The 13,591-nt window shown below is 47.5% G+C and overlaps 6 protein-coding genes across 6 annotated transcripts; 2 read left to right on the top strand and 4 right to left on the bottom strand.

Annotated features, from left to right (window-relative positions):
* Window positions 1-1,533: 1,533 nt before the first annotated feature.
* On the bottom strand, window positions 1,534-3,248 carry BU24DRAFT_424328 (uncharacterized protein). The gene has a single exon (XM_033528470.1). It carries the CDS (start codon window positions 3,164-3,166, stop codon window positions 1,850-1,852), a length of 1,317 nt encoding a protein of 438 aa, XP_033381655.1. The 5' UTR covers window positions 3,167-3,248; the 3' UTR covers window positions 1,534-1,849.
* Window positions 3,249-3,383: 135 nt separating this feature from the next.
* On the bottom strand, window positions 3,384-4,892 carry BU24DRAFT_442440 (P34-Arc-domain-containing protein). The gene is made up of 6 exons (XM_033530526.1): window positions 4,734-4,892; window positions 4,437-4,678; window positions 4,100-4,386; window positions 3,909-4,044; window positions 3,712-3,861; window positions 3,384-3,661 (listed from the first exon to the last, which is right to left on the bottom strand). The coding sequence occupies exons 1-6, from the start codon at window positions 4,793-4,795 to the stop codon at window positions 3,582-3,584; spliced, it is 957 nt and encodes a 318-aa protein (XP_033381654.1). The 5' UTR covers window positions 4,796-4,892; the 3' UTR covers window positions 3,384-3,581.
* A 122-nt stretch (window positions 4,893-5,014) lies between these two features.
* BU24DRAFT_394011 (F-box/WD repeat-containing protein pof1) lies at window positions 5,015-8,199 on the top strand. The gene is made up of 2 exons (XM_033525213.1): window positions 5,015-5,152; window positions 5,198-8,199. The coding sequence occupies exons 1-2, from the start codon at window positions 5,136-5,138 to the stop codon at window positions 8,073-8,075; spliced, it is 2,895 nt and encodes a 964-aa protein (XP_033381653.1). The 5' UTR covers window positions 5,015-5,135; the 3' UTR covers window positions 8,076-8,199.
* Window positions 8,200-8,729: 530 nt separating this feature from the next.
* On the bottom strand, window positions 8,730-9,922 carry BU24DRAFT_424325 (transcription elongation factor-like protein s-ii). Its single transcript, XM_033528469.1, has 2 exons — window positions 9,286-9,922; window positions 8,730-9,231 (listed from the first exon to the last, which is right to left on the bottom strand). The coding sequence occupies exons 1-2, from the start codon at window positions 9,764-9,766 to the stop codon at window positions 8,807-8,809; spliced, it is 906 nt and encodes a 301-aa protein (XP_033381652.1). The 5' UTR covers window positions 9,767-9,922; the 3' UTR covers window positions 8,730-8,806.
* A 273-nt stretch (window positions 9,923-10,195) lies between these two features.
* Window positions 10,196-10,961, top strand: BU24DRAFT_483001 (NuA4-domain-containing protein; the record flags this gene model as incomplete). The annotated part of the gene is made up of 3 exons (XM_033533268.1): window positions 10,196-10,270; window positions 10,323-10,553; window positions 10,615-10,961. 3 exons carry the CDS (start codon window positions 10,196-10,198, stop codon window positions 10,819-10,821), a joined length of 513 nt encoding a protein of 170 aa, XP_033381651.1. The 3' UTR covers window positions 10,822-10,961.
* A 408-nt stretch (window positions 10,962-11,369) lies between these two features.
* On the bottom strand, window positions 11,370-11,993 carry BU24DRAFT_234672 (uncharacterized protein). The gene has a single exon (XM_033522221.1). It carries the CDS (start codon window positions 11,864-11,866, stop codon window positions 11,468-11,470), a length of 399 nt encoding a protein of 132 aa, XP_033381650.1. The 5' UTR covers window positions 11,867-11,993; the 3' UTR covers window positions 11,370-11,467.
* Between the last annotated feature and the right edge of the window lie 1,598 nt (window positions 11,994-13,591).

Here is a 13,591-nt window from a genome sequence, read left to right as displayed (position 1 = left end):
AGGCAATCGTACATCAATCGTACGCAGAGCCACTTGGTACGAGTAAACGATTCCTTATTACTCATTTTACTGTGGATCAACCCAATGAAAATAACTTTCAACTGAATCTATTTGGGCAACAACGGAGCGCGCGGTGGGCGAGACACCGGTATACCGATCCATTTGGGTCGCCTATCTATACCAAGGCTGATTTCGCCAGCTGCATCTACCTAGCGATTATGGGACTGTGAAGACGTCAGCTTCCGGAAAGAGAAGCTTTCTACAGATTGAACAAATCGTATCAATGAGGTTACTGCTATTAAAATATGCCCAGATACGTAAGCTGTTCATCATTGAGTATGACAAGTTGTAGTGTAATACTCATCGATAAAGACATCATTGCCCATGTCCTTCACAACAAGCATTATATGTCAACGAACTAGCATACCGGGAACTCTAACTTTAGAGTCCCGGCCAGCTAGGCGGCATCCCATAGTCTCGGATCGCCGTTGCCAATGTTTCCGTTACCTTGGACGGATACCAAATATTGCTTGTGAATCCTGGAGCATGGCCTAATCCTCTTCCAAACGGCTAATTGCGGCCACCATGGCAATGTTTAGACTTTCCGTATGCTCTGTATAGGTTAATGCTAATCTTCTTTGGCCATGAAAATGCCATCCCATGCCTCGATTCATTCTCCTTTGTCCCTATCGAGTATCTCGCTCTCATGTCATGCAATCGTGGGTAGTGTGGCATTCCTACATGGAATCATACTATATCACAATTAGTTTGGCCACACGTCAAAGTACGCTTGTCATAAAACTACAATTAGTCAATTTCAAGGAAAGCATGTTGTCTTCATCTCAGTAATCAAGATATATGCTCTGCTGGGAGACACACTGCGGAGAGTATCAGAATATCAGTCTAGCCAAATTGAGATACATTGGCTGTGATGGATTGCTAAAGATGTGGTTCTAATTCGCCCCTAGGGAGAGTTCTCACCAATGGACCACAGTCTTCCTTAAGCGTTGGGACTGATCGCTCTGAATGGATTATGGTCGTAGAGGTTATGACCATCGAGCACACATCAGGTTTCGTTGGCCTTGACTTGCTTCATATACTGGAAACGGAAAGTTCTAATGGAAAAGTAGAAGTTGAATCGAGTCAGGATAGAATTTGGAAGGTCCACAAATATAAACAAGCGGATGTTCATTTACAGTTTGGAGCAGTAAGAACATGTCTGTGTAGCATAGACTATTACAGATAAGGGAAATATGTGAGGCTGCAAGAGTTATCCAAGACGCGAATCTTGTTAGTAGATGTTCTACATATCAGTTCACTGCAATCTCATCATATTTCATGACTTAACTTCGTTTTGTACGATCGCTACATGCGGAGCATTGTGCACCACAGATTTTCACGTGTAGGGCCTTGTGGTACTTGATAGACACGCATTTCTAATTGCAGGACACACATAAAATATCATAATAATAATCATGTATAATCTACTCGATGAGTTTGACGAATTTGACTTGGTCATGTGGAAACCCATCGTCTCTCATGCAATTGGGTTTGGAAGACATCAAAAACAGAGAGGACGGTAATGAACGCTGTCGTAGCAAATGCCGATCTTGAATTAACATTGTATGGGTATCTAGAGAAATCATGACTTCGAAAGCAACGCCGCTATGATGCTATGTGGTTAGTCGAGTCATCCACTCCTTCCAGGGATTTCTTAAGATCTCAAGCCGTCTGCCCCCTGACTTGGGACCTGCATATGAACATGTTGTTAAAAAAACTGTCGCAGGACTACACTCCTGGCTCATCCATCCAAAGGGCGATGCATCAACACTGCTCTTAGGGATATAACTTATTGGGCAATCGAGGGCATGTTTTCCATGCGTTCTTCTAGCTTCTTTACCCAATCACCAACCGTCCTCATATTTTGCTGCAAGCTCTGTTCACATTCTTTGACATCCTTCTCCACGTTTTCCAGTGAAGTTGCCCATTTCTGGATCTCATCCTCCTGCTTCGACTGCCGATTCTCTAGCTCCGTCAACACTTCATCAGCCTGCCATGCAGCAGTATGAACAAGACGAAGTGTTCGAAGCCGTTCCAAAACGATAGGTAGCATGGGTGACAGCTTGTCTATAGACGGAAGGGTACCGTACAGGGCATTTATCTTTGCATCCTGGTCCGTATCTGCGCGCGACTTTGCATCTATTGGCTTTCCGTTGGGTGGCGGTGACGCTGCGCCTTCGTATTGTAAGGAATCCTGCTTGCTCTGTTTGAGAGTGTCCGCTTCAGTGATGAGCTTCCTGACATTCTGTGCGGCTATTTCTAGATTGGTAGTTGATGCGTCTGAAATCGCAGTGACGGTTTGTTCCAGCTTTTCCAGGGTTGTATATAGCGGGAACGGAGCATTCTCGCCAGTGTCCGGCATGGAATTACCGTCGAGACCCAAAGAGGCTTCTAATTTCGATAACCTTGTATCAAAATCCGCAGCCTGGTTCAGCACAAATTCGAGCTGCGACCTCTGCACTTGACTTCCAGGAAGAGGTGGTTGGTTTTCAATGGCTTTGGTCAGCCTTTGAGATGGCTCGAACGGTGGATACTTGTTGTACTTCTCAATCGTCCTTTCTAGTATGGGTTCCGCGCCACGAACGCCTCCTTTCCGCATTGCATATATATAGTCCACCTTCTCGCTAATCAATTCCATTATCTCCTTGGGATCCTTCTCTTCAACCTGTGTTTTATCACCAGACTGAACTCTGTCTTCATACTCCTCTTCCAACTCATGAAGTTCCCTCTTTAGACGTAGAAGTTTCCGTGAAAAAGACTCCTTCTCGTCATCACTATCCTCCCCCAAGATTTCACCACGCCGCCGGGCTCCCCGAGTAGATGTGCGATATGAACGACGTTGTGCGCTGATGTTATCGGAGAAGTCAACCCCACGAGCGTCGATTCTCGAGGGCTGAAAGCGACTGCGAGCTTCGTCTGTCTGTAGGTGTCGATGTCGGATAGTAGACTCCTCATCCTCTTCCGAGTCGCCAGCATCGGAGTCGGAAACGGCAGTGGAAGCTTGAATGGTGGAGGTGTCGTTGTCAAGCTCGGGGGTTTCGTACACATCGGGCGCGGTGTCGATGCCTGGGAGGCTATCGTACTTTGGTTTCGACGCTTCTGCCATTGTGTTGTCACTCTGCTTCCAAGAACTAAGCAGTATCTGAGACCAGAACGCAAATGAGTGTTTCCCCCCAATTCGTGTTTACTTGTTCGAGGTTGTGTTTAAAGATCGCAGAAAGGTCCGACGTTGATCCGTGCACTTTCACACGTGATATCGACAACAAAGTGGTTAAGCACTGAGCAACTGCTTGCGAATGTGTGAAGGAAACAATGATAAAAGTATGTTATTTATGAATTCTAGTCGAGATCTGTGTAGCAGATCCGCATTGTTTAACATTCGTGCGCTACCGTCTGAATGAATCCCTATTTGTTGGATGCCGCGTTGTGTAAATTGAGGTGCACGGCGACTCCGGGTTGCTCCTAAACGTCGCCATTCAATCCCATCGTTGGCTTGTACTAAGCAATTCTTTCCAAATGTTCTATGATTGTACTTTGAAAGTTCTGCCACTGGCTGTCTTACGTTCCTTCTCCTCGCTTTCGGGCCTTGCTCTTCGCAAAACTTGGACTTGATTAGTACGGTTCGTGATCTTCCGCGAGAAGAGATAATACCTTGAAGGAAATCAGCTGTCCGCTTGCGCATTCTCGAGTGAATGTACGCTTTAGAAGCCTTGATATGATAGTGGAAGTAATCGCGGAATGTTTGGATGTGTGAGATTACTTCGGCTCTCCTCTGGTTTGACAGGTGACGGGGAAAGAGAACTGCCGGTGTTAGTTTGAAGATGCAGGATAGCAAAAGTCCGACGTACCAAATGTGATGTAGCCAATCTCTCCGGAACCAGAATTGTTGATGCCGGGAATTCCCTCAAGCTCCAGCGGAGGATCGTTGCGGAAGAGTACCTGGGGTGCATTCTGTATGGCTCGTCGTCGGGCATCAACGAATTCCTATATCGACCTCTATCAGCCATGACATACGCAGCCTGTGATTTTGTATCCCTACCTGCAAGAAAACCTTTCCAAAAATCCTGTCCGTCTCTTCCCGGAACACGGTTGAGAAGATCACAGTCACTCGATCATGGCTCGCCTTGATGTAGATAGCTTCCTCCTCACGGTAGTGGATCGCGCGCACTTCACCGCCTTCCTTCACGCCTTGTGGTGCAGATTCAGATGTGTATTTGGAAGCTTCCTCTTGTAGTTGTTGGAACTCGTCGAATGCCTGCTCGAAGGGTGCTGCCATGGCGTTGCGCTTCAATAGAGATATGCGTTTGATTAAATCATCCTTGGCATCTATTCGTCGACTCAGTAGAGGTCCTATATCGCATGCCAATTTTACGCACCTTGTTCTTCAGGTAGATTCTCCAAATCCACCTGGACCGAGAAATCATAACCACTTTCTGGTGCGATGATGTATGGGCCGTATTCCCGCTCAAGGACTGCCTGAGCGCCATGCTGGACTAGCTCCGCAAAGCACTTGACTGATATCGAGACAACGATCTTCGTCTTCACTTCTGGTGTGGAAATGTGGAAAGTGACACCGTCAAAGTCGGATACTACTTGATCGATCGAGACCGGTGCTCCTCTGTAAGTTGTAAGCTCTTATACTATGTATGGTAGCCTGCGGGGTAGAGACGTACCCTGCAAAGCGCTCTTTGAGCAGAGACTCAATGAGCACATTCTGGTAGTCAAGAAGAAGCATGATTGTATCAAGCAATGTGTGGTATCTGGCAATTGCGGGGATGCTGCCGAGAGCTGGTTTGTGGTGCGGCCGGAGGTGTTGGAGGTGATGTGCGTCGTTACCTCCAGCAGGCACGAGTAGGAAGTGTGGCGCTGATGTGGCTGGAATTTGTGGGGTTAGTTTCTCCGACATCTCAAAAAAAGTTCGGGCAGCTTCAAGAAAGTTTCAACACATCGGTCGCAAGCCGTGCGCAATTTTAGCCATACACAGAGAAGGAAATAACGGTCGCATACTGTGTATAATACGTTTGCGAACTTTCATTGTGCTGTCACCCTGATTCTCGCCCCCCTAAGGCCTCATCATGGTCAGGTCTTACAAGTAAGAATATCCTCGACCAGCGACTAATGAAGCTGACAATCGCAGTAAATACGAGCAGACGGATGCCTTTGGAATCGTCGCTTCCGGATCCTGTAATATCGTTTGGTCACCCGAAGGCCCTACACAATCTGGAACGAGCCGTTCTGCCGGTTCTGGTCGAGCCTATTCCGCAGCCAACGAAGAGGTGTTATGCTGGGATGTGAAGAAAGGAGAACTCATAAGCCGGTGGCGAGACTCTTCGTGTACCGAAGAAGTAACAGTCATTACCCGGAGCGAAGTAGACCCAGATGTTTTCGCCGTTGGCTATGCCGATGGAAGCATCCGAATCTGGGACTCCAGGACCGCAACAGTCATAATAAGCTTCAACGGACACAAAACTGCAGTCACAACACTTGTCTTCGACAAGTCAGGCGTTCGATTAGCTAGTGGATCAAGAGACACTGATATTGTGATCTGGGACTTAGTATCTGAGGTCGGCCTTTTCAAGCTTCGTGGTCACAAAGGACAAATTACTGGATTGCGATTTCTAGATACCATAAAACCCACCGAGGACAATGATTCGGAGGAAGTGCAACCGGACTCACAATCCGATCAGGCGTTCTTGCTTTCTACGAGCAAGGATGCCCTGATAAAGATCTGGGATGTGAACACACAGCACTGCATAGAAACGCATATCGCACAAACGAATGGAGAATGCTGGTCTTTGGGTGTCTCTGAAGACGGTTCCGGATGTATGACGGCTGGAAACGATGGTGAATTGAAGATATGGTCCATCGACTTGGAAGGCCTCAGACGAGCAAGCTCCACAATTGGTGATGGGGCAGATTATCATATACTCCATCAACGTGGAACGCTATATCGTCAACATAAGGACAGGACACTGGGGATATATTTCCATCCAAAGGGGGACTATATCGCCGTTCACGGCTCTGAGAAGGCTGTGGAAATTTGGAGAATAAGATCCGAAGGCGAAGTTCAAAAGAGCTTAGCAAGGAAGCGCAGAAGGAAGCGAGAGAAAGCCAAGCAAGAAAGCAACGGTGATATCACGCAAGATGTTGACGCTGCCGAGGAGAAGACAACGATCGCCGATGCAGAGATTGGAGAAGTCATAGTACCCTATGTGACCGTACGAACAGCTGGAAAAGTCAGATCCACATCTTGGGTCCAAGCGCGAGGGAAGAAGTTGCGATTACTCGTCGGAACCACCAACAATCTTATCGATATGTATGACGTTCCCCATGCTGGAAAATCGAAAAATGATGAGGCACCAGAGTATACCCGAACCTTTTCTGTGGAACTCTCTGGACATAGGAACGATGTGCGAGCATTGGCCCTCAGCTCAGACGACCGAATGCTGGCCTCTGCCTCTAGTGGTGGCCTCAAGATCTGGAATATTCGAACGCAGAGCTGCCTAAGGACATTGGAATGTGGTTATGCGCTTTGCTGTGCTTTCCTTCCCGGTGATAAGATCGTGCTAGTAGGAACAAAGGAAGGCGACCTTGAGCTCTACGACATCGCTGCTTCGTCACTCCTTGATAGGATCGATGCACACGAGGGCGCTATCTGGACTCTACAGGTTCATCCAGATGGAAAGTCCGTGGCAACAGGAAGCGCGGACAAATCTGTTAAATTCTGGAACTTTGAGATCGCACAGGAAGAAATTCCTGGAACTAAACGTACCACTCCTCGCCTCAAGCTTGTACAATCACGCGCTTTAAAAGTTACCGAGGATGTCTTGAGCATCCAATTTTCTCCTGATGCTCGGTTACTCGCTGTTTCGACGTTGGACAACACTGTCAAAGTGTTCTTTGTTGACTCACTAAAGCTGTTCCTCAATCTTTATGGCCACAAACTCCCTGTCCTCAACATGTCTATATCGAGTGACAGCAAGCTCATCGCGACTTGTAGTGCGGACAAAAATGTCAGAATTTGGGGTCTCGATTTTGGAGATTGTCACAAAGCGTTATTTGGCCACGAAGACAGCATCATGCAAATCGCATTTATTCCGCACCCGGTCGAACAAGACGAGAAACACATTTTCTTCAGTGCAAGCAAAGACAAGATGATCAAGAGCTGGGATGGAGACAAGTTCGAACAGATCCAAAGGTTCAAGGGCCACCATGGCGAGATCTGGGCTATGACTGTAGCACGTACAGGAGACTTTATAGTTTCTGCGTCACATGACAAGAGCATTCGGATCTGGACAAAGACCGACGAGCCTATTTTCCTTGAAGAAGAACGCGAACGAGAACTCGAAGAACTCTACGAAAGCAACCTTGCGAATTCTCTCGAAGACGAGACACAATTGGATGGCGAGCCGGCCGAGGCCGGCGCCGCCTCTAAGCAAACAATATCCACGCTTACAGCAGGAGAGCGCATAGCAGAAGCTCTTGAACTTGGCCTCGAAGATCTTGAGCTTGTGCGTGAGTGGGAGCAAAAGAAAAAGTCAAACCCGAATATAGCCCCTCCACAGCGCAATCCTCTTTTCCTTGCACTGGGCAACATCAGCGCAGAGCGTCACGTCCTCAATGTTCTTGCCAAGATTCCAGCTGCTCAGCTTCATGACGCTCTCCTCGTCCTTCCATTCTCTGCTCTTCCTTCGTTGTTTACTTTCATAAGTATATGGGTACAACGACAGTGGAATGTGACTTTGACATGCCGTGTTCTCTTCTTTATGCTTAAAACACACCAGAAGCAAATTGTAGCAAGCAGGGAGCTCAAAGGGATATTAGAAGGCATGAGAGCTGACTTGCGAGCAATGCTGAGCAGTATGAAGGATCTCATCGGCTTCAATGTTGCAGCTGTCAGATTTGTTGGTGAGAGGGTTGATGAAGCAGGCATCGTCCGTATAGAAGATGTGGAAAGAGTGGAAGCGGAACGCGAGAAGAGTGGAGTGAAAAGGGCCTTTGTAGACGTTGCATAATAGGAGGTCAATCATTTTGATTATACGGTGTCAGGGTTCAAATGATCAGTTCTTTTTTAAGCAATATCCTTCATATACCTTCGTCCGTATCGATATGTCCTTATCACAAAAAAGTTCTTCTCCCACCACATCTTATCTTAGGTCTGTTTCTGCACATAAGAAGAGATATGGAATCTACGTCAAAGTAATTTACAGCATATTCATTGCGGCATAGAGAAGCATCATCCTTCTTTTCGAACAGCTGATGATTTGTGAGTACAATATTCGGTTTACCTCTACCATAGGAAAGTTGTACAGAGTTACTGTGTATGCTAAAACTACTTGACCGCAACAACCAGACAGTCTATCCCTTAGGACATCTGTTAATGATGATGCGAATATTCAATTCGTTCACCTTTTGCGATTCGACCATACTGGCATGATAGCACTGAAATCACTGGAATTTTTCCAAGGCTAAGCTTCTCTGGATTAAAATAATTCCTAAAATTCACACTCCCAATTTTCATGGCCCCGGTGCGGGAAGGATGGCCTGCTGTGGTCGGGGTGGTGTATTATCCTCACTTCCACAAACCTCACGGGGTCCATCATAATATGCGCCCTTCAATGCCCCTTTTACAAACGCCTCCCGCTCACCATTGAAAATAGAAAATTCTCAAAAAAAAAAAAACGGATACAGAACTAACGCAAGCATACGAGAAACGCATGCCGGGAATGCTCTCCAACGTAGAACATCAGGAGAATTTCCATCGGTGGCCACAATTCGTACATTCGCAGAAAGTCGTCATCGGTTCATCAGCACTTCTAGTCTGCGCCTGACTGTAGCTGACCATCCTCTTCTTGCACCTTCCACACTGGAAATCCTTAGAAATACTCTTCTCAACCTGAGCAACCATGGCTTCGTTCATATTCTCTTTCTGAAGACGTTCGTCCTCCTTACGTCGATCCGCGGATTTCAGTTCTTCGTGCGACATAACGACCAGACGCTTGGGTGCAATATCACCAGATCGTACCCTTTTCCGGAGGTCATCGTTGGACTTGTTCTTGAAATTCTGAAAAAGGGAGCGCATTTTGGTCCGATAGTCTGTATTCATTCCTCCAGCGTTGGCAAATGCGGCAGATTCGACAGCTTTTGCGACTACGATAATGTCTTCAGGGACTATAACATTCATTAGCGGTTGTCAGAACATCGAAAGGGACATGGTTGACTCACGGTCCTCGCTCATGAAGGCCAAGCCGTCATACATCAAGCGTATGCATGCGTCACGACTGTCGTCTCCCGTGATCTTCAAGTCTACCTTATCGGTCTTATGGCTGCGACTGGCTGGGTCGACATCGTGTTTTTTCTTACTTGGCGCAGGTGACGCGGTTCCAGACGCAGGCGTAGGCGCAGGAGATGCACTCCCATTTGAAGCCTGAGCAACCTTTCCTGGTGCTCCCTTTCTCTTCTGTTTGTTCACTTCATCCCTCCACCTCGAGACTAGCTCACCAGCGACTTTGGCTACGCTTGGGTCTTTATGCGTCCGTAGTCTATTCACTTGCACGCCGATTTTCGTCTGTCGTAGCAACTCTTCAGTCGGTTTGAGGTTGTTTCGAAGGTCGGTGAGAAGATTTATCAGGGAGGAACTAGGTTCGTTGGCGTTCATGGCCTTTGTGATGGCTTTGCCTCGGAGCTCCACTTCTTTCGCGTCCATATTGACGTTCGTGTCACGCGCAGAGGGTATTTGCCGCTGGTTGTGTTATCGCCTCCAGATGTGAAGGATTACTTGAGACCGTGTGTGATTTTCGAACAGGTTGAGAGCTTCAGGAGATGCGATGACTCTTGTTAAAAGAGGATGTGCGGTTGCGATCAGGCAAACGAATTAGTTGCTCTTTCTCTGGCTGGAAGCGGCTCGAATGTGCCAAGACCACGCTAGCGTGGAACTTCATCTGGGGAAGGCAGGACCAGCTCACTGAAACATCCACGATTGAAACAACGAGAGCAAAAACCAATATTCAACAACTTTGTCTCGTCCCTACCACCCTCCAAGCATCTACATACACTCTCGATTCATTGATAACTCAACATGGCGGAAAATGCGCCGCCTGCAGGAGCCGCGAATGTATCGGATGTGTCGCGCGGTATGCCCTACTATGAACGACTTCGACGCGACTTAAGGGAAGCGTTGCAGAAGAAACGACTGATCGATAACAACCTTGTACGTGTCAAGCTTCAACTATTAAATGTGCATATGGATTAACCAGTCACAGGCTCAACTCGAAGAAAATATCCTCCGCAATGAATCATCGTACCTGGAGGAGACAACTGCTGGAAACATTATCAAGGGTTTCGATAACTATATCAAGGGAGCATCCACTACGACCACCGCAGGCGGTGCTGGTACAGCCACGCGCCGTAAGGGCACAATTAGCGATGCGGACAGAATATTCAGTCGGAGCTCAACAAGCTTCATGAGGGTAGGAGACCAACACGCTATCCACGTAGATTTCGAGGACGGCGAAAGCAACGCAGTGCAGGGCAGTGACTAACGCGCCAACGTAGGAAGCTTCGACTCCAGGCTCAAACACGACCACACCTTCCCATGCTGCGACCCCAACCTCTTCGTTCCCCACTCGCGAATCGAGCCAGCCTTCACAAAACGGAGCGAACAAGAACGGAGGAGCGAGTAAAAAGAAAAAGGCCACAGACGATGAAGATACAGACAGCAAGCCGACAAAGCGAGGCAAGATTACCTACGGGCGAGATTGATGAAGCAAATCGAGATCCCTTGCGTCCGCGGGAGCGATATATCATACACCTTTTGCCATAGACCCACTCCTGTTCGATGGTAATTTCTTGGATTGATGCGCGGTCGTGGAGGATCTAAGACGGAAAGGCTGATCAGCCTGGATCCTTCATCATTTCGCCATTCGTAGTCCGCTGTGGCTTGAGGTAGTAGCAGCGCAGTTGTGTCGAGCGTGTGGGTAGGTTATTAGAGGATACGATGCAAAGGGCCATACTGTATCGTCGCCTACCGGATACGGAGCACGGAATGCATCAAGAGAATGGAGCCATTACGCGTCCTTTCTGGAGCTTGCAGCGAGGCGACCACGGGAGCACACTTGTAAGGTGTTCAAGTGTGCGCAAGGCGACATTGTGGGGTAGCCCATTGTCCAACCCAAAGCCAACGAGAGAACTCCATGAATCATGTGGGCGGTAATTTGTGGGCATGATGGACGATCACTTCTGCACACTAACAGTGGATTGCTAACCGAAAGGTCATCTGAAAGGATGCAACGAAATTAGTGGTAGAGCCTTCACAGCGGTACCTTTTTGTCGGTATCTCACTGGCAATACCTTCCTCGATGGGTTCGACGTCCGGTTTCGCGTTGTGAGCGAGGATTTGGGTGCACGATCATTTATGGGGCGACTTGATTACATGCTGAGAGAGCGGTTCGGAAACTTGGCAACACATCGGGTCATCTCTCCGCATGAACGCCTTTAAAATGATTGGAGAGGAATGCAGGGCGGACACAATCTCAGATACTCTGAAGGATGAGAAATACGGTGTACGTCTCATCACATGGAATATGTCGCTGCGGGAGATCGTGAGCCCGACCGAGGCTGCAGCGAAAAGCAAGAGCATGAGAGTCATCCTTTCAAGGCAACCTGCTCTTACTATCCATCTAGGTATAATGCAATCAACACGCACTAAATATGTCTCCCGGAGTGGCTCTTCAAACGTTGGTGATGCTTGAATGTCATAGAGATCCTTGAAGCTTAGCCGCTTCTGTACTATGGCACGGCATGTCATGGCATGGCATGGTGTACTGATTGTGTATGTACGTGCTTCTTACCCTGGATATTTCACTATGGAGAAAGAAATAAGAACTCGCATGATCAAATTTCGAAGGAAAATCTACTGCATGAATAGAGTTGACGCCATAGCCGCCCGTGGGATGATGTCCTCTTGGGTGTACTACAGTGTACAGTACGCCGTACGTTACCCACTCTTCCTCAGGCTTTGGAAATCTTCGATCGAAGATCCGAAAGACATGAAGGAATCGCACTAACAATTAGATGAAATCCTACCACCGCCCCCATTCTTGAGGAATTCCCACCCCCGGACGTTCCCTGTCAAACAACGAACCATACATCCGACCACTCCCATCCCATCATTCCTTGGTGACAAGAACCTATGAAGATAATGGCAATGGTAATAATGACAGTGATAACACGCAATCTCGCCTCGCACGTCTGTCTCTTCGACCCAACGAGCCGTCTCCCATCCTGTACGGTTGCTTACCAGACGGAGAAGGCGATCGGCATAACGCACCATACGATATATACACATCTGTAGTTATCACCTATATATGCTTCTGTGCAGCGATGATTGGTGTAGGCCGTAAGGGTCAGTGTAATCTAGTCGTACGAGTACTCCATACCACTTCAACGTAACTTCCTTTCTTTCCTCTGCATGAACGTCGAATCAATCTCCGTCTGGGCATTTTTCCTTCCAGAACATCGTGATTAATAAATCTTTCGTGGTAGGGGCCGGCGACTGCGAGACTCGAAAGAGAATGGGCGAGTAGTATTGATACGTTCTTAGACGTTTGAGAGAACACATCTTTCGTTTGAGACCGGGGGGATGGGGGGATGGGGGGGATACGAAACGTTCAAGGGTGGAGGGTGTGTTACTGCAATTGCGTATGTACATGTGCATACATGCAGGAGATGGAAGAAGAAAAAGACCGAGAACCAAAGGAGCAGAAGAAAAAATTAAATCCAATATCCCCACGTTGTCAATCTGAGACAGACAAACGAAGGAAAGAAAGAAAAAAAAATTGATTGTCTAACGTGCATGCGTGTATGTGTATGCATGCGATATCATCCCAGCCCGGACATGCATTGCATGGAACGAATCGAATTGGAAGAATTGGGAGATTGGTCTGTCGTTCGGTTACCCTTGTTTACGACACGGAAATTGAAAATATGTGGTATCTAGGGGGGAGAAACGACATGTTCGTGTGCTTCTTGTTTTTTTTTCACTCTCTCTTTACTTTCCGTTTTCATTGTTTTTTCCTCGTATAATAGATTGGAAGGGTGAGGTCCGATGGTGTTGGGTCGTTTTCTTCAAAGTCCGTTAACAAGCGAGAAAATACTACTGATCAATGTAACTACTCCGTACAGAAGATGTAAACCAAGACCCGGAGAAGAATAAGAACCGAAAGGAAGGAAAGTTGAAGCGAACATACGAGGTAGCAAGGATCGAGATAACATGAGAAAGAAAGTTGTACTCTGCAAGCAAGCCAGCCGCCCCTACCTAATTGCGTGTACACCTACAGCAGTCCGTACGGAGTAGGTACATCTATACAAATATGCAGAGCGCATGGCCTGATATCGCATTTCTTCCACAATCGACAGGGGTGAAGAGATGGGATGGAAGGATTGGGGGATGGGGTTTGGGGAGCAATCTGCAAGTGACACCAACTTCGCATCCGTGAATTTTTGGGCATGGTCACGACGTTTGTCTCTTCAG

Source organism: Aaosphaeria arxii (genome assembly GCF_010015735.1).
Source record: "Aaosphaeria arxii CBS 175.79 unplaced genomic scaffold BU24scaffold_6, whole genome shotgun sequence".
Classification (NCBI taxonomy): Eukaryota; Fungi; Ascomycota; class Dothideomycetes; order Pleosporales; genus Aaosphaeria; species Aaosphaeria arxii.
The sequence above is the reverse complement of the archived record's forward strand: the minus strand, read 5'-3'. Positions and strand labels throughout refer to the sequence as shown.